The sequence below is a fragment of the Silurus aristotelis genome, assembly GCF_946808225.1.
Source record: "Silurus aristotelis genome assembly, chromosome: 25".
Taxonomy (NCBI): domain Eukaryota; kingdom Metazoa; phylum Chordata; class Actinopteri; order Siluriformes; family Siluridae; genus Silurus; species Silurus aristotelis.
In genome coordinates this window covers 15,583,865-15,609,266 of record NC_139598.1, presented here as the reverse complement: position 1 = coordinate 15,609,266, position 25,402 = coordinate 15,583,865, and the positions used below count along the sequence as shown (strand labels likewise).

At 41.6% G+C, this 25,402-nt stretch overlaps 2 protein-coding genes and 1 long non-coding RNA gene across 4 annotated transcripts in view; 1 reads left to right on the top strand and 2 right to left on the bottom strand.

The window, feature by feature from the left end:
* ago3a (argonaute RISC catalytic component 3a) overlaps nt 1-17,252 on the bottom strand; it is a 38,563-nt gene extending 21,311 nt beyond the window's left edge. For both annotated transcript variants that reach the window (XM_083529458.1, XM_083529459.1), the window contains exons 1-4: nt 16,495-17,252; nt 3,635-3,806; nt 3,258-3,378; nt 2,307-2,515 (exon numbers count right to left, since the gene is read on the bottom strand). In XM_083529458.1, coding sequence (XP_083385584.1) covers nt 2,307-2,515; nt 3,258-3,378; nt 3,635-3,806; nt 16,495-16,513 — 521 coding nt within the window. In that variant the 5' untranslated portion in view covers nt 16,514-17,252. The remainder of the gene's footprint in view (nt 1-2,306; nt 2,516-3,257; nt 3,379-3,634; nt 3,807-16,494) is intronic.
* LOC310719598 lies at nt 1,325-2,398 on the top strand. The gene is made up of 3 exons (XR_014531526.1): nt 1,325-2,001; nt 2,083-2,218; nt 2,321-2,398. It is a non-coding gene; the product is annotated as an uncharacterized lncRNA (long non-coding RNA).
* Nucleotides 17,253-20,487: 3,235 nt separating the features above from the next.
* Nucleotides 20,488-25,402, bottom strand: part of ago1 (argonaute RISC component 1) — a 28,265-nt gene continuing 23,350 nt past the window's right edge. Inside the window, exons 16-19 of the mRNA XM_083529460.1 lie at nt 24,990-25,124; nt 24,716-24,817; nt 24,263-24,462; nt 20,488-23,419 (exon numbers count right to left, since the gene is read on the bottom strand). Of these exons, the coding sequence (XP_083385586.1) occupies nt 23,311-23,419; nt 24,263-24,462; nt 24,716-24,817; nt 24,990-25,124 (546 nt within the window). The 3' untranslated portion in view covers nt 20,488-23,310. The remainder of the gene's footprint in view (nt 23,420-24,262; nt 24,463-24,715; nt 24,818-24,989; nt 25,125-25,402) is intronic.

The window sequence follows — 25,402 nt, the reverse complement described above, 5'->3', positions numbered from 1 at the left end:
GTTCACAAGTTGCTAGTGTTTACTCGAAGTTCCCAGAGAACTCACTAAGAGCCAAGGATTGCAATCCAATACGCACCAGAAATGGATCATAATGAGCCAATAAATATTGACACTGACTTGGAAAGCTGCCGTGTTCCTGAGAATTGGCACGGACAAAACACAAGTGCCATTTATAACTTTAGAAAAGCGCCGAGCTGCCAACAAGTACACAAATGTATTTGCTGGCTCGCTCGTATCCTTTCACCTGTGTGTTGCGATCAGTGTCGTTTCGTATACCTCGAGCACATGCTGCCTTCATGCTCACACACCTCGTCAGAGAAGCGGATCTGGTAAGCTTTAAAACTACACACTCTTTTCTCTTTAACTCCAAATGAAAAGATCCACTATTTGGACACCTGACCATAAGATTTGTATGTGCTTTCTGAACATCCCATTCCATATTTACTACACATTTGCTCTTATAGTAATCTACACTATTCTTTTAAGATTTTTTCACTAGATTAGAGTGCTTTTGGAGATTTGTGCTCTTTCAGCCATAAGTCTGTTAATAAAGTCCAGGTACTGGACTGACTGCGGTGTAGTCAGTATTCCAATTCATCCCAAAGGCATTCAATAAAGCATTATCATGCTGGAACAGGTTTGAGTCTCCTCGTTTAATTGGAGGGAAAGTTAAATCCTACCACATCCAAAGACCATATACGATTGTGTGCATCCGATTTTGAGGTAACAATTTGTGGGTTAACAGCATATGGCTGGAAAAGTCAGGTGTCCCAATACTTTTGCTGATGTAATTTAATGGTTCCTGTAAAAATTTGCATTCTTTTTTTTTTTTTTTCTTTGGAGCTACAGAGAACTATGAGAAGCTTAAAAATGGCGCAATTCCGTCTTTGAGCCCTGCGCCATGTCTCCTACAGTGGAAGTGGGTACAGAGAACTAAAGTGGTTTGACTCAATGATGGATGCTGCAGTAACTCAAATCTAACTCAAACTTTGCAGTTGATGACCTTTAGACCAATAAAAAACATGTCCACAATAACCCATAAAGTATAAACCTGGACACTGTGAAATAAATAGCAATTTTTAAAATGTTGCCTTTTTTTTTTTTTTTTTTTTTTTTTTTAAGTTCTTACATACTAAAATGTGTTAAAAATAGCTAAACTGGACATGCGTAAAGGCTCCCGAGCTCGATGCCGTGGGCAGAGCTTCAAGGCTACTCTAATCACTCTCAACGAAGAGAATGTTGCAGGTGTACAAATACTCGCAAACAGCGTTTGGTGTGTTTGGTGAGAGCAGTTGGGGGTGGGGGGGGTGCTCTTTGTACTCTTTACTAGTTGGATAAGGCTGCAGCCGGGCTTCATATAGCAAGATGGTGCAAATCAGCAGCAATTAGTCCTTTTTCATTCTGAAGGTAGAAACGGCATCTAACTGGAAAACAACGGACTGAACTATTTTGAGAAAGATCAGAAAAAGATTTCCACTATTGGTCTGGTTGGAAATGTATATTTAGATGGATAGTATATATTTATGACCACCTGCCTAATATTGTGTTAATCGCCCTTTTGCTGCCAAAACAGTCGTGACCCCTTGAGCATTACAGCATTAACTTTTTGAGCTACAGGAGCTCGTCCGTTGGATCGGACCACACAGACCAGCCTTCTCTTCCCACGTGCATCGATGAGCCTCGGTCACTGGTTCACCACTGTTCCTTTGTTGCAACACTTTTGATAGATTCTGACCACTGCAGACCCGAAAGACCACACAAGAGCTGCAGTTTTGGAGATGCTCTGACCCAGATGTCTAGACATCACAATTTTTTTTGTGCATTTTATTACCTCCAGTTGAAATGGACAGAAGTACATACTCCGTGCTGACACAATGCTAATTATTGAAGGTGCCTTTTTTGAGCGCCGTCCAAAACAGCTCAGAGGAATGCAGGAATTCTTGAGGTGTAAATTCCACTGGTAGTACTGCCCGGACATGTATTGCTGCTGCCACAGGCAAGGTGAGTTTGTTTCATAAATACAAGACAAGCATTCCCTTTGAATTCAAAACCACGCAGATTTTAAAACATGCATCGTTGTAGACTGCGGCTTTGTACAACCAACCGACCAAACAAGCTCGTCTCGATTGTGTATGGGAGTTAATAAGATACTCGGTAGCTAATAGACCTGCTGCTTTGCATACCCTACATGCAAATGAGAAAAGGGCAGGTGTAACAGGTAAACCCTGCTGAGCAGAGCTCGGTATACCAGAGAGAGAGAGAGGTACTCAGTCATCGAGAAGAAAACAAAACGTTTGTTCGCTTACTTCATGGAGGGCAGGTGTCTGAGGACTACATCCACCGCATGCACTGGGTTGGTGCTGATGGGCTTGTCCAGCTCCAGGGGCTCGGGCATGCTGCGTCCGGTCAACACCTCATGCAGCAAGTGCCAGCTAACCAGAGAAACAAACTTAATGGTGACTTTAAAAGGCCTGTCTTTGCCCCCTTCTCCCGGCAGCGTGACGTCCAGGTCCACCTGCGACACACAAGGCACAAGGTTCCTACACAATTTTCATTTAAAGCTTCCATACTGTATTTAAGGCTGAATTTATCATCTGAAATTATGATTTTAAATATCAACTAGGGCTGCATTTAACAATTAATTTGATAATCGATTAATCAAAAGACCCCCCCCCCCCCATATTATTCCTTTTTTTTTTTCTTTTTTTTTTTAATTAAATGTTTTGCTTATGTTAGCTATATAAAACACAAATTCAGGGGATGTATGTATAAAAGTATACTTGGAAGAAAAGAAAAAACACTGAGTTTAACACTTTAATTGTAACATTTACATGATTATAGTAGCTGCTTGTCGGGGAGGGCACGAGTGATTTCCCCTTGAACAAATCCGCTCATGCTGGGTTCATGTAACGCATCAATGTAACGCATGAATAATGCTGGATGGAATGAAAAGTGGTTTTGTCAGTCACTAGTCAAAAGGGTGTGGCCTGTCACTCAAAACGAACTTGTAAGAATGCTGCGGTGATCTAGTAGATATACACCAAAACAACATTCTTTACATTTTTTTCTTGTTGAAAAAAAAACAAAAAAAAAAAACAATCCAATACAAAAATTCTTATTCAGGCGCGAGCTCAATTATCGATGCGGTATTTCCTTTGGCCATTTTTGTCAGCCTTAAATAAATCACCGTAATAATAAGATTAAGATATGAGATGAAATCGAAGAGAAATAAACTTGTGGGTCACACATCATCTTACCCCTGCAGGGGCCACAGGAAGTGGGTTTGCTGTGTACAGGCTCCTCTTTCCATCATAGACTGGACGGCGATCCCCAAAGATGGTCACCTTAAAGTGCTGCACCATGGAGTCCACCACTTCTCTATAGACACAAAAAATAAATAAATAAAAACTGTATTATGAGAGGATTTATATAAAAAAATAAAAAATAAAAAAATAAAAAAAAAAGGTTTACAGAGTCTCAAAAAAAAGCATTCAAAATCTTCAATGTATAAAAGTGTCATTTTTTTGTTTTTTTGTTTTGTTTTTTAAATCTATGAACCTTTGTGGCTTCTGTAGCCGGTCCTGAAATAGTCTCGTTTATAAAAAAAACTGTACTGCTATTTAAAAACCTGTACCTGTTGACTCGGCGTGGGCACTTCTCGGGTTTAATGTCCACCTCGTAGAGGTAGACATCCATCTTGGGGATCTCCACCTGGAAGCAGTTGGCCAGCAGCTTGATGGGCTTCCCCATGGTGCCATAGCCAGGTCTCCGGGGCATGGAGAATAGGGACTGGGCCCCAACGACTCCTGCAGAGAGAGACGCAATGTGGGGAGAGGGGAAAAAAAAAAAAAGAAAGAAAGAAAGAAAGAGAGGGTCAAATACCTGCTCATGAAATTTAAATAAGTAATATTATAATCATTTTAAATGATTACTTTCTCCCTATGCCTTCAAAACAATGTGTTTATTATATTCTTGACTAAGTGGCTTGAATATGTAAAGCAATTGTGCCACTTTGTGGAAGTATAGAACAAATGTGCTTTACTTTTTGAATGTAGAGGTTATTATTACAGAAAATGGGAAATGTGAAATGAGATGTAAAATAAATAAATAAATAAATCACATGATCAGGTGTCCACTTATGCCGATCTCAAGCTTTACAGTTGAACCCGAGTTTGCATAAACGCCTTAAGGTTTGTTGTGAGCGTCTGTTTGTTATTTTCTACAAGTGGCACTTTTATGCAGCAGTTACTCGAAATTCAGTTCTCAGAATTAATATTGCTGAGGAAAAAAAGTGCATAACTGGATGTACTGCTGCAGACTGAGCCAGCTCCGGGACAGCTGCTAATGGTTTCATGACGCTAAATTACCCACAACATGTCGACGGCAGCTCTTTCGAATCATCAAAAGCTTCTCTGAACTCCGCGGGCGTGTGGAGGAAAAAAAAAAAAAAAAACAGTTAAATAAGGATAGTATCTCGCTGTGAGGGAAAAAGGAAAGAACACTGTGGTCTGAAAAAACGCGGCGACTCGCAACATTTACAGAACAAGGTGCCAGCCACGTGTACCCTGCCCACACACGTGGGACGTCTCAGTCTCTCGAATCCCCTTTTGTAGGGTTTTAAATAACACCCTCAAGGCGTCATACTGTTTTACGTGCCTCTTACTAAGCGATGATGAATGTGGTTGATTCTCTAATTTCCGCGGCAGAAGAATACGGAGAAACCCTCACCGATATCAGAAAAGGTGGAAGGGAAGAAAAAGTGATGTCACACCTTTGACACGTCATTATGGTAAACAAAAACTGTCCCTAGTAGCGTTCGACTGTAAACCAGGAAAAGAGGGTGTAGAAACATTTCTCCGGAGACATGACAAAATAAAGTCAGACCGTGTGTGTGTGTGTGTGTGTGTGTGTGTGTGATTCATTCCTGACTCATAACCCCCTATTTCAGAGGCCCATTTTGGATCTCTCTCTCTTTCTCAGGAGATCAGAGTCACATCCAAAATAACCAAGAATCAAAAAGCCGCTGCTGAGCAACTTTGGCGTGAAGTATGCGCCAGGCATGTGGATCTGTTTCAGCTGTACAGTATGGGAGGGAGGGGGGAAATAAAAACAGCTAAATAATATACTTTATTTATTAAAATATACTCCCACTATATTAAAAATACTACCATATACTACCATGGCTGAATGCTGGAATCTGATTGTTTAGAAAGTGTGCAGCCTGTTCGTATTTACGGCAGGAGCAGCTCATGTTAATCCGCTCGTTCTATTATACGATAGTTTCGTTTTGTATAATAAAACATGGTACACGGGGGGGCTGTGTGGCAGAAATTAAACGGTGTGTTCAATGAAGTAAGACGTACGACCACTGACGTGGCACGTTTGATTTTTGCTTACGGTACAAGTTTCGATTGTAACAAGCTTTTTAATGGTAACTGTGATTTGTAACGTTTTTCAGTACAGGAAAAAAAAAAGGCTTGAGGACAGAGGGGTCTGTCCTGCATACGCTTTGGTGTTTCTCGTTAAAAGGACAAGCTGTTGCTTTTGTTTGTTTATTGTTTTATTTGTAAAGAGAGAGAAAAACAGAAACAGAAAGAGTGAAAGAGAGAGAGGCGGAGGAAGAGAGACAGAGTAAGTCAGAAAGACCAAAAAAAAAAAAAAGTGTCCGAGAGACAGCAAGAAACAGAGGCAGAGAAAAAGTGAGAGAAATACAGAGAAAGAGACAGAAAGAAAGAGACAGCGAGAAAGTGACTAGCGAGGGCCTGATGGTTGTCGGGGATCGTTAATCACAACTTTACCATTCAAACAGAAAACAAACGATCTCTTGGATGGAACAAAAAAACATAAAAAAAAAAAAAAAAAAAAGGCACAATGATTCTACACGCTTTGTGTGTTTATTGAAAATAAATACTGAATACAGCTGAATGCTTTCTTGGGAGTTACAAGCTTGGTGCATCTTCTGCAGGTTCCCTCATTCATCACTGCATCTCTCTGTATGATATAACGGAGTTTGGTCATACCCCCCGTCCTCTACATCTGCCTCTTTCAACCCAACTAACTGCATGTCTTCCCTCACCACATCCATTAACCTCCTCCTTGACCTTCCTCTTTTCATTCTTTTTGGTTGCTCCATCCTCAGCATTCTCCTACTGATATACTCCATGTCCCTCCTCTGCACATGTCCAAACCATCTCAATCTCGCCTCCCTCGCCTTGTCTCCAAAACGTCCTACATGCACTGTCCCTCTAATAAACTCATTTCTAATTCTGTCCATCCTCATCACTCCAAATGAACACCTAAACATCTTCAGCTCTGCTACCTCCAGCTCAACCTCCTGTCTTTTACTCAATGCCACTGTCTCTAAACCATACAACATCTCAGGTCTCACCACAGTCCTATAAACCTTCCCTTTCACTCTTGCAGACACACTTCTATAACAATTGATGAGGCTCTAAATACTTTCTGAATACACAAAATCCACCATTCTTGTGATGAAACTGAGCATGTTCTTTCTATTGTTTTCTTTTGTGCAAATATCAAGAATAAAAAGGGCACCTGGCTTTTTTCCAGCCATAAGTGGTTCCTCCCCAAAACTGTTTCCCCAAAAGGCACACAATTGTATAGAACATCTTTAGAACATCTTTCATTTAAACAAGGAGACCCAAACCCATTCCACCATGACAATGCCCAATGATCTACACAGGTTGGAGTGTTTAATCTCCTGCCACAGAGCTCAGATATCGACCCTATCAAACACCTCCAAAATGAATGTCCACACTGACTGCACCCCAGGCCTCCTCACCTCACTTACATCAGTACCTAACTTTACTAAAACCCTTGAAACTGAATAAGCACAAATCTACATAAAATCAACTGAAACATCTTCCCAGAAGAGTGGAGGTTCTTATAGGGATAAAATGTGGTATTGGACGCTCAAAAGGTCAATTAGATTCGATTTAACTTTATAGTCACTGTGCAGAGTACATGTACAGGGCCAAGGAAATGCAGTGGTATCGCATATCCCAGTTTGTTAAGAAGGTGGGGTCAAAGCAGCCGTGATATGGCACCCTTGGAGAAGATAGGGTTAGGCGCCTTGATCAAGGGGCCAACTGGAAGTTTAGCAACGCTGGAACTTGAACCGCCGACCTTATGAGCAGTTATCCAGAGCCTTAACCAGTAAACCACCACTAAAATATATACAAAACATAAATACAAATCTTATGCTCAGGTATCCACAAACATTTTTCCATATAGTGTTTCTGCCCATGTGGTCATAACCACAGAATGATTAAATGAACATGTTCACACTTTGTGTTTGAGTCGGTGGTGCAGTCAAATAACTTTCTCAAAAAATGAGTAATTTCAACCCCATGACCTAAACAAGTCTGAAGTCCCCAAAGCTTCTACTCAAGTCTTGAACTGAGGTGGGGGGGGGAGGAATGATATATTTGGGGTTTTCCATATAGTTTATTCAAATACTAAATAAAACACACCTATTAATGATTGGAAAAAAAAAAAAGAATGAGAGACTATATGTCTCAATGTCTCAGAATCTCTGTTTTCCATGTGGGGCGCTGTACTTTCATGGAAACTGCTGCCTCACAACATACCAACCAATTAGGGTTGTGCATCTGATCTGATCTAGCGACAAACTTTTAACAGTGCTGAGAGTCTGCTCCTAACTCCAGAAAAAAACTGTTTCCTTTTGAAAAATGCATATTTTTCCCTCCGCTTTTTTTCAAAACCCTCTCCAAAGTGGATGAATTTGTAACCGGAAGTTCAGAAAAGCCGGAAAGAAAATAAACAGCAGGCGGAAATGATGCGTCTTAAACTTTGCTCATGCACGGTAAGCGTTTTTCGGACGTTTCCGGGTGGATGGGCAACTTTTGTGAAACGATAAACTGTGTAGGGCAATAGTATGGAAACACAAATAATAAATACTAATTCAGACCTGGAAATCACTCAAATCAAATTCCATACTTTTTCATAGTTTTCCAAAAATGCGCCCTGGTAGCAGGGGTGCATTACTATCAACTTATCTTTCACATTCCAGCTGGAGTTAATTGTGCTGTTATTTAAAAACTATGCAAACCATCTGATCGGTCAGATTTTTGTATATTCCCTGAATACATTTATATAACTATCACAGGCGTGTGGTATCAGTGAACAGAAAGACTTTTTATGGAAAAATCTTTTCCGATTTCATCAACCTGTAGGGTATTTTTTTTATTATGCATCGAATAAACTCGAACACATTTACAAAGCATTCAGTGTGGATTCAAATGTTCATTTAAACCAAGACAGATATTGCATGTCATTATTCTTGTCATCAGACCCGAAATCCAAATTCAGAACTTGAGAGCTACATCACTGACAGCAGGTCGTCTCGAGCGGACACGGGTCATGCTGACGATCCCGTTAAAAAGATCCTAAACAACTGTGAAGAAACTGATCGGTGTGCTTTAACAGCCCACACACACACAATTCATAGGCAAACGCAGAACAGAATGCTCACCACATATTGACTTGCTGATATCCCGAATACATTGCAATAATCATCCAACCATGATGGTTTTTCATTTTCTCATGATCAGATCAACCTCCAGGCTTCCAAGGTCAAGCATATTTTGTGTCGCTAATAGCTAACGAACAAAAAAATGTATTGCTCACTTTATATGTGACAAATAAATGCTATTCTATTCATTTAAACCAAATTCACAATCGATTAATAAATTACATTTGCACTTTCCTGCTGGACTGGTGATTAAACTTCTGTATGGACATGCATCATATTTCAATTGATAATTCGGGTGTTAAATCTCTCTAGTGTGGACATCATACGTATACATGGATGTTTTTACCAGTTCTTGTGGGTCAAGTATACAACCTGCATTAAACAATGCAAACAATGCGCTACGCATGCGTTTTGTACAAGCGCGTGGTTTGGAGTGTTATTCCACTCATACCACAGCATTTCTCATCTTTCTTTCTCCCTGTTTCTCAGTGTTAGATCGAGATCTGTGTCTGGGGAACATCTGGGTCTGCTTTGTTATATATATGCTGTGTGCTTAGGGTCATTGTCCTGTTGGAAGATGAACCATCGCGTCATTACGGGGTATTTGCAGAATTTTTAGTAAAATAATAAATGTAATCCATCTTTGAATAAGGCTTTCCGGATGCACTTTATACAAGTTCTTTATCTATCTATCCATCCATCCATCGATCCCTATATGTATGTGTGTGTGTGTGTGTGTGTGTGTGTGTGTGTGTGTGTGTGTGTGTGTGTGTGTGTGTGTGTGTGTGTGTGTGTCTAAAGCAGTATTTGACCAAAATGAATTTGAATAAACTGTGATTTATCAAACGGCATTCTGCTTTGACACTGTGACGAGAAACAACCCAGGGGGAGGAGGGGGGATTGCGGAGGTTGCTATTTTCCTTTTTATCTTCCACTCGCCGACCACGTAAAAAAAAATCTCTGCTCGTGAGTCATCTGATCAACTCTCAGAAACACACACACATGCGCACATACACACACACACACACACACACACCCCCGCACATGAACCACCCCACTCCGCTGCCTCTAGTCCTGAGGTGAAGCTTGTTCTCCTACGCTCACCTACTCACCACCACCTCATTTTCATTCACACATACACACACACACACACCTGCACACAAAGAGTGGTGGGAGAATGACGTCATCAGATCTTCCACAAAAACGTAGCCTCGTGTATCAAGGTCATGAGAAACGAGGAGAAAAAGATCCCCATATCAAGTCCCGCATATCAAAAAAGAAATAAACAAATAATAAAAGAACCATGACGTAATTTCAACACCGTTTTTAATACCTGTAATGACGTTCAGCAAACAAACTGAAGCCCACACACAAAAAAGTTGTCTAGTTAATAGTCATGTACTTCTGTTGTCGTTAAAACAGATCCGTGACATTTTTCAACGTGATAAAATGAATCGTTAAAACAAAAGTATATTAAGTGACTTTTCCAGACTCAGATATGCAGATTTGTCTAAAAGGCTTTTAAGACCATATTTAACATCTGAAATATTGATTTTGAATAAAAACTATAACATGCGTTACGTTACAATCTAACGTATAAGATTACCAAATATACATATTATATTACCAAATAACGTATAAGAATTTACAGCTGGAAAAACCGTGCTCGTGCTTCCAATCGGGTCGCGCGTGCAGAGCTTGCATGGTTAAGCTAATGCAAATTTTTGTTTGAATTCGGTCTGACTGGCATGATAAACATGGTAACGTGAGGCAGGAATAAGCCGAGGGTTTGGTTCTACGACATTTGGCACGTCAGACGGACTAAGAAAAAAAGTGCTGTGTGTCCCTGAATTTGACCATATGAATGACTTCCATTCTGGGCCTGGGATGGTGAATGAGACTCTCTGTTACAGACGTATCATAATGCTATAGTAGGGAGATAGAAAGAAAGAGAATAAAATGTATACTGCTGGTGGTTATGGGGGGGGGGGTGCAGAAAGGCTGGTGATGGTGAAATGAAGAGAAATAAAGAGTAAAAAGAGGAAGAAAAAAAAAATAATAAAATACCTCGATCACCTAAAATCAACAAACTTGTGCTAATGTCAGCCTTCAGGCTCTTTTCCTCTTAGTGTCGGTCTCCTGAGCACAAAGCGCCTCTCTAAACTGTCCACTGACTCCATGTTACCTCTACAGAGAGGCCCCTCACTCTCACTCTCACACACACACATATACTTTTCCCCCCTCAGACAAACACACACACGGTACGATCTGTTTGCCACAGAGTCTGAAACGTTTCCCAGGCCAACAGCCGACTCCAGAGGGCCCCAAGCTTTGCGTGAGATAGGCACGTCCAGTGTTAGACTGAGGACAGCCATAGAGGTAAATGTGGAGAGAACATTGTGCAAGAAACCTTCAGAGCTGGAGTGCCTGCTTATGGAATGGAAAAAGCAAAGCGGAGAGAGAAAAATGGATGAACACACTGAAAGAAACGGCAAGAGGGTCACCTGAGAGGGAGACACACACACACACACACACACACACACACACACACACACACACACACACGCGCACTTCTCGAGACGTGGTTGTGAACACAAACCAGCTGCATGGGACAGAGACTGTGTGAGCTTGGAGATGCAGAAAAGGCCGTTAAAACACACACACACACACCACCGGGACATCCTTAAACGCTAACTCCAGGACGTCCCCCCTCTTTTGTCTTTTACGCTGAGTGACGGGAAACACCTGGCACCTTACGCACCGTTAATCACGCCACGCCCAACGTACAGTGAGCCACCAGTACCGCAGTGCGAGTGTGGATAGGAGTTGTGACTATTGTGCATTTTCACAATCCTACTGTCCTACAGGTTTCATCAGATGTGCTTTGATGAGCTCTCTTGAAGAAACATGGAATGTTTGGAGGAAATACATTTATCCAGATAATTCTGGGAAGATTTTGTGGAGGTTTGTGCTCATTCAAGCGCAAAACGCAACAGCAAAAGTGGACACCTGACCATAACATTTGTATGGGGATTAAAAGGGGTTGTGGTCAGAGCTCTATAGCAGGATCTTCCACTCCAAACCATGTAAACCATATTTTCATATGCTCCTGCATCCAAAGACGTCCTATGCAACTGTGCGCCTGCAACTTTGTGGTTACAGTCTGGAGAAGAACCACATACAGCTGGAAAAGTCAGGTGTCCCAATATGTGTCTATACTGTGTATTTAATGACTTTTTGTCCATGGAGCTCGGTTTGCTCCATTCTAACAGTTTCCCAACATTACCCAAAACGTTTGTGCGTAACTCTTGGTTCATCTCTACGTAAAAATAAGAGCGATACGGGGGTGCTTTTCTTCGTTACACTCCAGCTCTCACAGCTCATTTCATGTCATTTTCTTTTCTAGTCATTACTAACTATCGCTTTCTGAATGCTGAGTCAAGCGGTTTCCTGTTAGTATCTTCTACTTAGAGGTTGGAGTTCTCATATGACCTTGTTGCAAAATAGTAAGCCTGATAAGAAGCATTTCAAGAATAAAGATGATGTTCTGGCGTTTATCATCGTGTAGCCCACAGACGGATGCTAATCGAGCAGAAATCATGTGTAGGCTGTGCGTTTCTTTCATTCGTGGGCAGGATGTAACCGTGATGTAAGACTTAATAGTTCAGAGGTCAGGTGTAGGATCACTCGCACGCACCAGACTGAAGGTTAATGAAGATAAGAGCATTCGGTGTTGGCATTAAGGTGAATTTTGCCCTTTTGTGTGAGATACTGCTGAGATGTCTTGTAGATACAGCAGATGAATTAACTCGGGATTGCAGCATTACTTCATTCAGACTATACAGGTTAGTCGGAAAGGGGTGTTAACCGAGTATGACTCAAATGTCCAGAACTTATCTACAGAATGACATTCTCTTCAAGATGACAATGTTCTTTAAGGAGATTTGATTGGAATTCCCCTCCTCCCCCACCTCATTGATTTCTGTTGAAAATTAGTCATGTTCGCATTGCTGTGGGTTTTTCCAACAACTGCCAGGACAGACCCACATGTCCACCATGAGAGCAGGTAGGATATGCGATTTACACCCCTGTGCTAATAATCCTCCCAACAAGCACCTCGAAAACCCCCCCAAAAATATTTTCATCTAGCAAACTCGTAACACTTGGGGTCTTGGAAAAACAATCGATGACAAATGATGCGATCCGATGTGAATTACGGTAACTGCTATATTTCCCCAATAAATGCACATTCCAGTGTTTAGTTTTGAGCGTTTGGATATTTAAAGAACACCACAACACACTTTTTAACCACGTCTGGATTCACCCTGACCTTAAAGCAGGATAAAGCGGTTACAGAAGACGAATGAATGACCTTTATAACATGATGCTGATGGGAAGTATAATTAGATGAAAGTGTGCTCCATTGCAGAATAACTTAATCCAGTTTTGAGGGTTCTGCTACGATGACCCTAATGACCAGAGTTGAAACATGGACTACCAGGTGATTACGGAGGCCAGAGAACTGACACGTTAACCCTCGTTCCGGCTCTACCACACCGTTACAGGATAGCGCCTGTACTTCTCTGATGGTAACAGCGACATAAATCAGAACCTGAACCTGGAAATTGTGTGTGGTGGTGTACAAATATATATATATATATATATATATATATATATATATATATATATATATATATATATATACAGTGAGGAAAATAAGTATTTGAACACCCTGCTATTTTGCAAGTTTTCCCACTTAGAAATCATGGAGGGGTCTGAAATTGTCATTGTAGGTGCATGTCCACTGTGAGAGACATAATCTAAAAAAAAAAATCCAGCAATAACAATGTATGATTTTTTAACTATTTATTTGTATGATACAGCTGCAAATAAGTATTTGAACACCTGAGAAAGTCAATGTTAATATTTGGTACAGGAGCCTTTGTTTGCAATTACAGAGGTCAAATGTTTCCTGTAGTTTTTCACCAGGTTTGCACACACTGCAGGAGGGATTTTGGCCCACTCCTCCACATAGATCTTCTCCAGATCAGTCAGGTTTCTGGCCTGTCACTGAGAAACACGGAGTTTGAGCTTCCTCCAAAGATTCTCTATTGGGTTTAGGTCTGGAGACTGGCTAGGCCACGCCAGAACCTTGATATGCTTCTTACAGAGCCACTCCTTGGTTATCCTGGCTGTGTGCTTCAGGTCATTGTCATGTTGGAAGACCCAGCCTCGACCCATCTTCAATGCTAACTGAGGGAAGGTTAGGGTTAGGGTTAGTTTTTTAGTTAGTTTTTTAGTTAGGTTTTGGGGGGAGGTTGTTCCCCAAAATCTCGCAATACATGGCCCCGGTCATCCTCTCCTTAATACAGTGCAGTTGCCCTGTCCCATGTGCAGAAAAACACCCCCAAAGCATGATGCTACCACCCCCATGCTTCACAGTAGGGATGGTGTTCTTGGGATGGTACTCATCATTCTTCTTCCTCCAAACACGTTTAGTGGAATTATGACCCAAAAGTTCTATTTTGGTCTCATCTGACCACATGACTTTCTCCCATGACTCCTCTGGATCATCCAAATGGTCATTGGCAAACTTAAGACGTGCCTTGACATGTGCTGGTTTAAGCAGGGGAACCTTCCGTGCCATGCATGATTTCAAACCATGACGTCTTAGTGTATTACCAACTGTAACCTTGGAAACGGTGGTCCCAGCTCTTTTCAGGTCATTGACCAGCTCCTCCCGTGTAGTTCTGGGCTGATTTCTCACCTTCCTTAGGATCATTGAGACCCCACGAGGTGAGATCTTGCATGGAGCCCCAGTCTGAGGGAGATTGACAGTCATGTTTAGCTTCTTCCATTTTCTAATGATTGCTCCAACAGTGGACCTTTTTTCACCAAGCTGCTTGGCAATTTCCCCGTAGCCCTTTCCAGCCTTGTGGAGGTGTACAATTTTGTCTCTAGTGTCTTTGGACAGCTCTTTGGTCTTGGCCATGTTAGTAGTTGGATTCTTACTGATTGTATGGGGTGGACAGGTGTCTTTATGCAGCTAACGACCTCAAACAGGTGCATCTAATTTAGGATAATAAATGTAGTGGAGGTGGACATTTTAAAGGCAGACCAACAGGTCTTTGAGGGTCAGAATTCTAGCTGATAGACAGGTGTTCAAATACTTATTTGCAGCTGTATCATACAAATAAATAGTTTAAAAATCATATATTGTGATTTCTGGATTTTTTTTTTTAGATTATGTCTCTCACAGTGGACATGCACCTACGATGACAATTTCAGACCCCTCCATAATTTTTAAGTGGGAGAACTTGCAAAATAGCAGGGTGTTCAAATACTTATTTTCCTCACTGTATATATATATAAAAAGTAAAACATTGCTAAAACTAGCTAAGGGATCATACCAGTCCATTTTATTCCCCCGACTGCACGTGATCTCTTAACACCACCTTCACAAGATCGTAAAAACAACAAGATCCCAAGTTTTTTGTGGGGGAAATCTTAGCCCAGGTAGATGGAGAACAGCAGAGTCATTACTGAAAGGATTTGAGTGGTGGATGCCTAACAGGAAGTCCTGCCAGGTGTGTAGAAACTAAATCAAGCATATTAAATAGAAAAGGTCTCTGAAAGCTCACATCACCATGGCTTGGCTGACTGTCCATTTAAAATACTTGAAACAGATTTAGCCATTTTCCGCACCCAAGAGACAGTAAGAAAAGGGAATAGCGTGGATAGTAAACAAGAATACACCCATAGATAGAGATAAGTACCATGCTTAGTGCTTTAATGCAGCATTCCCCAAACCTTTTCATGGTTTCCACAGGTTTTACAAAGTAAAATAAGAATTTTGAAGACTTTTTAAAACCAAAATAAAAGCGTAAAAAATACACACAAATATGTTTTTAGCAACTGGCCTTAAACGAGCCCTGTATGTATTGTTTTCGAGCCGAGTATCGCTAAACTTACACTTACAAAAACTACACCACCACACAAACAAAAACAATGTAGTGACATTGGTCCAGGGACCAAAGCTGTGGAACGCACTCCCAGCTCACATCCGATCCATCACTGTGCTGAGTGTTTTTAAATCACAGTTGAAAACTTTTTTTATTCATACAAGCTTTTAACACGTAGCCCTGCTTCACTGCTATTTTACTTATATTTTGTGTTCTTATATTTGTACATTTTTATATTTCTTATATTTGTATTGATTGTGTTGTTTTTACTGGAAAGTGCCTTGTGCTCCTTTTGGTTGCTGTAAGGCACTATACAAATAAAGCTTGATTGATTGACATTGAATTAGAAGACATTAGAAGTAGCTTTACATGGACATCAGAAGACTAAAACTTGCTTTTTTTGGCCTGTGTATACTGTCATGGGCAATAACGTACATATGACATTAATAATGTATGATTTCATTGCATTATATAATGAAAGCAAAACTCACCATAATGCAGAATTAGACCAAGCTTAATTTATGAATGAACAGAAAAGAAACTGCTATTGAAACGTTCGCCAAACTGACAAACGAAATTGAAACAAAAACTCTAAACGTTTTTGTTCTTTCGTACCAAACGATTCATAGGATCGCTGCTTTAGTGCTACTGTAAGAGCGAGAGTTGCTATCGGGGGCGGGACTTATGCTGACAACGATTCTGATTGGACAAACACACAATTAGTACAAGATGAGTAATGAAAAAGTTTTATACTTTTCCCAGAAGTGATCAACTATAAAAATGTCATGAAAAATATACCCGAAAGTATTTTAACTCCACATTCTACTGTATTATACCTTCTGGAGGGTTTTAGATTTACTCCAGAGATCTAATTAAGTACCTCAAAATATACTACAGATACACACTAAATATGGCATCGAGAATAGTTTCTTTCCAACTATCAGAAAAAAAACAATTGAGAAAATAAACATACTATGACACCTTTAGACATCTGAGACTCTCATTGATATTTTTTACCTGAAGTTCCGATTTCCATTCATGAGGCTCTCTGTCCGGTTCCTTCCCCGGCTCACAGAAGAAGAAAAGTCCGGCTTTGCGAGAAAGAAATCCAAAGAAATTCCCAGGCACAAGGCAAATGTGCCGTTTGGTCAATATTTCCGTCTAGAAATGCGGTGGTGTTTCGTGCGTTCAGAAAGAGAGAGAACGAGACTGGGAAAAGGGGACCGCCCCGGGCTTCAGGGGCTCTACCGTCTCACAGCGACTCAAACCCGGACTCAGGGGTCAGTCCTCACCGCTGACAGACCGACAGACCTAGCTTACTGTACCGACACGGTATCTCGTTGGCGTCCGGAAATTCGTCTCAACTAGCTATAAGGAGAATTACAGCCAAACATTTTACTTATTTATTAGTGCGTTTATTTCTTTATTTTATTCGTTCGTTCGTGTCTCGCGCTCGCGAAGTAGGCTAAAAGTTTAGCTAGCTCGGTGCCATGCTAACTTAGCTAGCTTCCTCGCTTAGCCGAAATTCTCATCCAAAAAAAAGCGGAAAAAACCAGCTCTTTAAATGATTCGGAAGGGTTTCTTTCTTTCTTTTTTCACCCCCCTGACACTTTATCTCATCCTCAAACGCTGTCAAAATCACGTCCCGAATCCGTTTTTCTTTTTGGTCGCGGTTGAACAAGCAGACGCTCGCCTCACCTCCTCGGGGGCTCTGACTGGCTAAATATGGAGAGAGCGGAGATCTATGACGACCGACGCAGCGACGTTTGACAGCTGAGCGCTGATTTGACGACGGCCCCCTAAAGTCGGCGAATCAGATAGCTTCTAAAACCGATCGGTAATCGTGTGACGACATTGGAACCACTGAGAGGAGAGCGCTGATAGGGCGAGAGCGGATGAGGGCGGTTATGAGGAGGGGGTTTGGGCAGCAAAGTGAAAAGAAACCTACGTCAGAGGAATTGAACTTTCTTTCTCCCCTTTTAATTGTTCATATGATACATATTTTTTTTTTTCAAGTAAAAGAAAGACATGAAGACAATCCTCCAGAATAAGTTGAGAAGGTGGATCTGTTCTAATCCATAGTCATCTAATGAGACTCTATGAGATCCACAAGCCGGTTTTGAGATACGATCTCCCAGAAAGGTCCTGGGTCTTTCTTGGTCTCTCCATCCAGTGAGAACTACCTGATACAAAGACACTTTTTGGCTTTTTTCTTCTTCCAGAAACCTTTCAAATTAGTGAAACCATACTAATCAATACAGAACACGTTCATATTTTCTTTCCTTTTTTGCCTCTGATGAGATCATGGAGGCAGCAAGCTGAGAAGTTTGAGCTTTCCCAATCCACAGACTTCTATGAAAGTCTGTGAGATCCCCAAGCCAATTTTGAGATACGATCTCCCTAAAAGGTCCTGGGTCTTCCTTGTGGTCACTTTCCCATGAGAGGTACTTGTTTTTATGATGCTTTTTTTCCTTTGACCCTTTTGCTTTCTTTAACCCTCTATTTGGATCTCACCCAACTAGACAATAATGACACATACATAGGAATGCTGTTCATAGACTTCAGGTCAGCATTCAACACAATCATCCCTCAGCGGCTGATCGAGAAGCTGAGCCTACTTGGCTTGAACACTTCCCTCTGCAACTGACTGGGAGACCTCAGCATCTCTAGCACCACCACACTGAGCACTGGGGCCCCTCAGGGCTATGTGCTCAGCCCACTGCTGTTCACTCTGCTGACTCACAACTGTGTAAAATGCACTCGAATCACATCATCAACTTCGCCGATGACAACACCGTGGTGGGTCTCATCAGCAAGAATGACTAGTCAGAATATAGAGAGGAGGTGAAACAGTTAACAGCCTGGTGTGGAGCCAACAACCAGTCTCTGATTGTTGGCAAAACCAGAGATGATTGTTGACTTCAGGAGAGCAAAGAGAGGCCGTTCTCCACTGATCATTGATGGATCATCCATTGAGATCCTCAAGAGAACCAAATTCCTTGGAGTACAGCTGGCGGAGATTTTACCTGGTTACTCAACACGAGCTCCATCAAGAAGAAAGCCCAGCAGCACCTCTACTTACTGAAAAGTTTGAGAAAAACTTATCATCTTCTTCCCACAATCCTAACCATGTTCTACAGATGGACCATTAAGAGCATCCTGAGCAGCTGCATCACTGCCTGGTTTGGGAACTGCACCATCTCGGATCGCAAGACCCTACAAAGGATTGTAAGGACAGCCGAGAAGACATCTTCCCTCTATCATGGACATTAACACCACACGCTGCCTAAAGCAAACAGCATTGTGGACGACCTCACACACCCCTCACACACACCCCTCACACACACCCCACAATCTACTACAGTCAGGAAAGTTTTTGAAGCATTCGGGCCTCACACACAGACTGTGCAACAGTTTTTTCTCTCAAGTTATCAGGTTCCAGACACAGAACTGAACTGTACAAACACACACACACACATACACACACACACACACACACTCAACTGTGTGTTACTGAACTGTACAACCTGAACTCAACACACACTTATTACTCATCTCAATCCATTCCACCACCATATTATATTTATATTTAATCATATTATACACTTTACATGCTGTTCTGTAGCTCTCCATTGCTGCTCTTGTTGTTTTTGCACATCATTGTGTTTATGTTTACAAATACACTCTTGTAAACAGTTCTCAACATATTATACAGTAGGTTTACTGGTCGCCACTATTTTGTGTTTTGTGTATCTGTCCTACACCGTCTTGTTTTGTCTGTCTGCACTTTATGTGGCGAGGACACTTACTTTAGTTTTTAGCTTTGTGTTGTTATCTAGTTTTATGCTGTTTTATGTAGCACCAGGGTTCTTAAAAAACGTTGTCCCATATCTTTGGGTACTGCCTCAGCTTTATATAGTTGAAATAACAATAAAAGCTTCTTGACTTGACTTGGCTCAATGGCTCTGACTAGATAAATATAGAGAGACCAGCAATCTATGATGACCAATGAATTGACATTTGACATTGGAACCCTTGAGATGAAAACACTGATTGGTCAAGAGCGGATGAGGGCGGTTATGAGGAGGAGGTTTGGGCAGCAAAATGAAAGAAATCTACGTCAGAGTAATTAAAATTTCTCACTCCTCTTCAGTTGTTCATATTGTATTTTTTTTCTTCATCTCAGTACAAGAAAGTACCCAGAGCAATCTTCTAGAATAGTAATGTATTTTCTTTCTTTCCTTTTCCTCTGATAAAATCATAGTGGCGAGCTGAGAAGGTCTTCCAGTCTTCTCTTTCCCAATCCACGGTCTTCAAATCTATGAGAGTCTGTGAGATCCCCATGCCAAATTCTGAAATACAATCTTCCTAACAGATCCTGGGTCTTCACTGGGGTCTCCATCCAAGAAGAGGTACCTGATACCACCGCATTTAGCTTAATTCTGTCTGGCAAATCTCTAAACAAGATTGTCAAATTGAGATCTCCTGAGACCTCTGTGCCGCACCACAGATATTAGTGGAAATCCCCAGATATTCCCAAAACGAATGTTTTTGAACAACCTAAACCAGATTTAGTCTCCCATTGACCATAGTAATGTACGATGCAGTCTCATTATAATCTTTCAAAATTGGTTAGATATGGCTGATACTTTAAACCAATGACCGACAATTGATACAATGCAATTCACACCTTTCTGACCAACAGCCCAATGCCTTAACCACGAAGCTACTACTGCCCCGAATCACCTCACCTCACCTCACCTCAGACTGTTGAGAAAATCAGCCCAGCTACAGATTTCAGCCTCCTCCCAGGAGATCCCCAGACGTTCCCAAGCCAACTCTTGAAATTTAATCTCTCCAGCAGGTCCTGGATCTGGTTAACACAGTTCAACTGGGCACTGAATAAAGGACACACAGATTTGTGTTCTATTTCATGTAAATTACCAACAGGGGCTTTGTGAGCTCCTGCTGAAAGGTCAGTGATTGGCTGAAATTCACATGATGCCACACTTCATAAAAAACAACTTTTATTTCAGTATTAAAAAAATAACCGTCCCAAACATTATTACATACAGAGCCAAAATAACTTCGTTCACATGTACTTCCGAATCAGCCTACTGGGAAGTGCTAAGATAAGGGCTGTTCTTTTGCAGTGGCTTTGTATTGCTTTTACAGTGAGGCTATTTTGAGTCCAAGTTCAATCTTCAGTTCCTTCTCTTTGGGTCTGAGGGGCTTGTTCCTCCCCTCTCTACACTTGAGGTTCCTTTGACTTGTGATTTGACTACTGCATCATGATATAAAACTGCTGGATCGGATCGGATCAGATCGGAGCTCTCACAATTCTGGCCACCGGAGGCCGTATCAAGTTATAAATACATTTCGAGTTGATATTGGCTGAAACATAATACTCATTGCAAGACGTAAACCTGTACAACCGAGATCCCTTTCGAATTTCAATGGACCGTTTGTGAGGCGATACCATTTCGATTTGAGGTGCTTTTTGAGGCTAAAATAAGTAAAAGTGAAGACACCCCTCACCCCACCCCCCCTTACAGTGACCCCTTTGGTGGGAACCGAGGGGTGACAAGTGCAGTTACAATTAATAAGAACAATTTACGGCATAGAAACGGAGGGAACGTGGTTACTGAGGATCCGGTCACAATTTAAACATGCAATACATGAAACCACAATAACATGGATGGGTAAAGAAAGAATGGAAAGAAGAAAAAAAAAAAAAAAAAAAAAACGCAAAACGTTTCATCAATTCCTGTGTACATGGTACACATCTGGCAGAAATCCAGGCAGATATACGTGTGTGTGTGTGTGTGTGTGTGTGCATGCAAGTGTATCGTGGCTGCTCCATGGGAGGAGGATGCGACTTGGGCTTTGAGACTGGTGGGTTGTGCATGACCCGGCCTATGGCAGAGCTTTCATGTTTTGACGTAGGAGAAGGAGGTGGGTAGCTACATGGTGGGTATTACACAAAAAAAAAAAAAATAAAGCAAAAAAAAAAAAGAACATGTTCATGTGTCCTTTGAGTTAGTGCGAGAATAAGCGAAAGCAGGAGGGGAAGTTTGTCATGTCCTTCTCAGATTGTGGAATGTGCAGTGTGAGCAGAGAGCTCTAACGACGGCTGTGAAAGATCTTGTATTGCTTTTGTGTACAGACCAGTTATAGAGATGCTGGAAGGCTCTTGTGGAAAAGGAAGAAAGATTTGTTTGTTTGTGTGTGTGTGTGTGTGTGTGTGTGTGTGTGTGTGTGAGAGAGTGATCTCGCCTCTCTGTTATTTATCTACAGAGTGCCAGAATGCTTGCACGGTCAGTTTCCTCACATACAGACGAGTCTGTCTGGAACAGATGCACGTTTCTGAAAAGATAAGAGCCTCCTTGAATGGTTGGCATCACATTTGGCTAGTTCAGAATGCTGGTTTGTGTGTCTCACACATAGAAGGAACTTATTAAAAAAAAAATATGGATGTCCAAAGAGGTCATGTGTTAATTTTGAATTATTAAATTTTTTTTGGGTAATACCAAGATTTTGACTAAAATACGAACATTGCTAGAACGTTAGTAGAAAACCAACATTGCTAGAAACATCCATTCATCTTAAGCCTGGTTCTGTGGATCAAGGACTCTATCCTGGGAATGCTGGTTCGAGGCAGGAATACACCCTGGATGTTAACTCAGTCGATCACAGAGACATAAAATATCCAATTAACCTATTTTCTATTGTTTTTGGAAACTGGAAAACCAAGCAGAAACCCATTTGGACACAGGGGGGGACTGTACCCCCAAATCACGTCCAAAAGAAATGTCCACAATTTCCTTTTTAACCCAGAATATAACTTCACTTTGTACCAGTCTAACACGCAGTTTGCCCAATGCTAATCCGGAGGCTACTAGCTTTCCTTATTTTTTAGCTCCATTAGCCTCAGAGCATCAGTGCAAAACTGGAGAAGCAAACAGACTTTTTTTTGGGTTGGGCTAAACGATATTGGAAATTGTGTACATTCATGTCAGGTTGAACTGCTGCTTTTTAACTCAAGAGCTACCACTTCAGCCTTATGCCATGTGGCATGGAGTGGAGCTTAAGATGCCTGAATGATTCAGGGAAGAAAAAAAAAACATCATATGACCCCTTTGGAGTTCCATAAAAAACGCACTATCTATAGTAATGCTAGTGCCGCCCCTGACTACGTAGGCATGTCTACATACGATCGGCTACACTCGAGAGCGCTTAGCACAGCGATGCGTCTCCAGCATCCACGGTTTGCTACGGTCCAAAGGACAGAGAGAAAGAGAGAGAGAGAGAGAGAGAGAGAGAGAGAGAGAGAGAGAGAGACAAAGAGAGAAACCGCTTAGCTCACGGTGTCTAAAAGCTAACTCTAAGTGCTAAAATTTTTCATTCAAGGCTGCTCGAAATTAAAAAAAGACAAAAAAATTAAAAAAAAACATAAAAGTGTCCGTAGAGCAAGAATTAAAACAACACAAAAAGGCGTCGACGCTCGTTTTCCCTCCGACACTGATACGAGACGAAGCGTCGTACGTAGTGGCAGTCAGATCTTCAGGTGGATTGTGCCTTTGCTTCTCCTCGGTATTGCATACGAACATACGTATACTGTGTAAAGGTAGTAAACAACAATACACTTTAAAAAACAACAACAAAAAAAGAATAAACATGGTAAACGAGGCTCAGGCCTGCCAGATGAGGGCATGATGCTGGATCAAGTTCTGTTGAGGTGCGTCGGATTTGTAGTGTGTACTGGCTCGAGCGCGAGAAGCTGACGAGGCTTGTGGTGCGCGATCGACCTTGGTGTGAGGTGAGGTGAGGCTCTTAGGCGAAGTACATGGTCCTCAGGGTATCATGGTGAATCTGCACCGCTTTGGCCAGAGCCTGGGGGTCCCGACCGTTACTCTGACCTGAGACATGGCTTCCCTCGCCACTGCAGAGAAAGACACGATTGTGAGCGGATGCACTACAGCCGGAACACACTGTATAAACGTTCGGTATGGGAACTCAGGAAAAAAGAAAAACACAATATTCCTTATATTATAATAAGAATACAGAATAAGCTCAGCCACTCTTTGCAACTGCATTGAGCAGAAAAACCAAACAATTCTGAGGTAGACATGTACTAGTAAAGGACCAGGACACTGAAGTGATATTTTTCATGGAAACCAGAGTCCACAGTAGCCTCAGGTTATGTCTACGAATACATTTAGAAATCTGAAAACGCTCACGTCCCTGTACTGCGCATGAGTTTATTGACTTTGCGGCTCTTCGAAATCGCCGCGGCAACGGCTAAAAACGGGTCGTCGTTTTCGGATTTGAAAAAGTAACTAGGTAAAATATTGGTCGAGGATTATTACGGCTATAATGTTCCTATTATCATCATCCTATTAATAGACTAATATTAACGAGTCAAACGCTGATTGATATCTATTATAATAATCATGAGCCCAAAACCTTCACAAGGAAACCTTTTAAAAGAAAACATAGTAAGTGTGGACATGGCCTCCGATTCCTGTTTTTGGAGAACATGTGGATGTGGTCTTGAAACACAATTTGGTGAACAAGCCTGATGAGCATCAAAGGCAAGGAAAAAACCTCTGTCATAATGGGAAAGAAACTTAAAAAGCAGGACAAAGTGTATTCTTAAGGAAAAGGAAAAGGGTAGTATAATAAAAATTCATATAAGAATCCCTGGATGAGCAACAGACGGTGTTCATGATTACAGGTGCAGCTCTTAGGAGATCCAATTCCACAATGTCTCTGGAGGACTCACCTGTCGTGCTCTTTGTCCACCAGGTGGTAGCGTGCACGGAAGGCCACGAGTCTGGCATAGTAGGCCGGTGCTGGGATGGAGACGGAGCGGGTGCAGCGTACGTACGTATGGCACAGCTGGTAGGTGAGAATCTGCAGTTCGTCGGCGGTGAAGCGATTGTCGTCCCACAGCACGTAGTAATGTGATGGTCGACTAGTGCCCTGAAACACGCACGTCAGATTCCTTTAGAAAACGCTGGTTTGTTTTTCTTTCTCTACTACGAACAATGTCGTGTTGTTTGCACCTCACACTGTCGTCGTCACGGTTACTGTTTTTGGTTTGTTATTCCTCATTACGTTCCATGTAACTACCATGATGTCATGATCTAATATGTTTTCTTTGATTTATGTGCATAGTCCCTTTTATCTAATGCACATATCCTGTATTCTGTATACAACAATCTTCTGAACTCACCTGAATTCCTGCATGACTGCACAGGTAGAAATCGAACTCGAAGGGGTGAGTGATGCTGGTGTCAACTGTGGTTCCTGCTGGAATGTTACCACTTTTTCCAATCTGCCGGAAAAAAAAAAACTCAGGTTTCAGGTTCATTTTTTTTTTTTTTTTTGAATTTCTCAAACACCTGGGTTCCACCCCCAGCCATTCGAATTCAATGAGTGTGACCGTGTTTTTGCTCGAGGTTGGCAGACCGTTGCTTTCGGTTGCTGACTCATTCTGGAAAACTCACCCTCTCTGACTTGTCTGCGCAGAACAGCCGAGTGTGGTGGCGCTTCTGCACGACGATGTAGGTGATGCCGGGTTGGTAATCCTTCTCCAGCTTGATGCAGGCGTCCCGGATGGCTAGCAGCTCGTAGTGCAGAATCTGCAGGACATAGAAGAGCCGTGAGTCACGCTGCCTCATCATCTCCATGATCTCACTTCTCCATCATTGTTTAACGGTGTTCCCAGCGACTCTGCTCGCCTCATGCCTCAACCAGCATTATTTAATACTTTACCACGAAGTCGCTGATAATGAACAATCCCAATGTCCAGATTTGGGCTTCTTACACAATAAAGCAATGAATATGAAAACATTTGCTTTTTCAACAGGTTTTTTTTTCCTTTTAGAAAATTGTGCTGCTTTAAATAAAGACAGAAAGA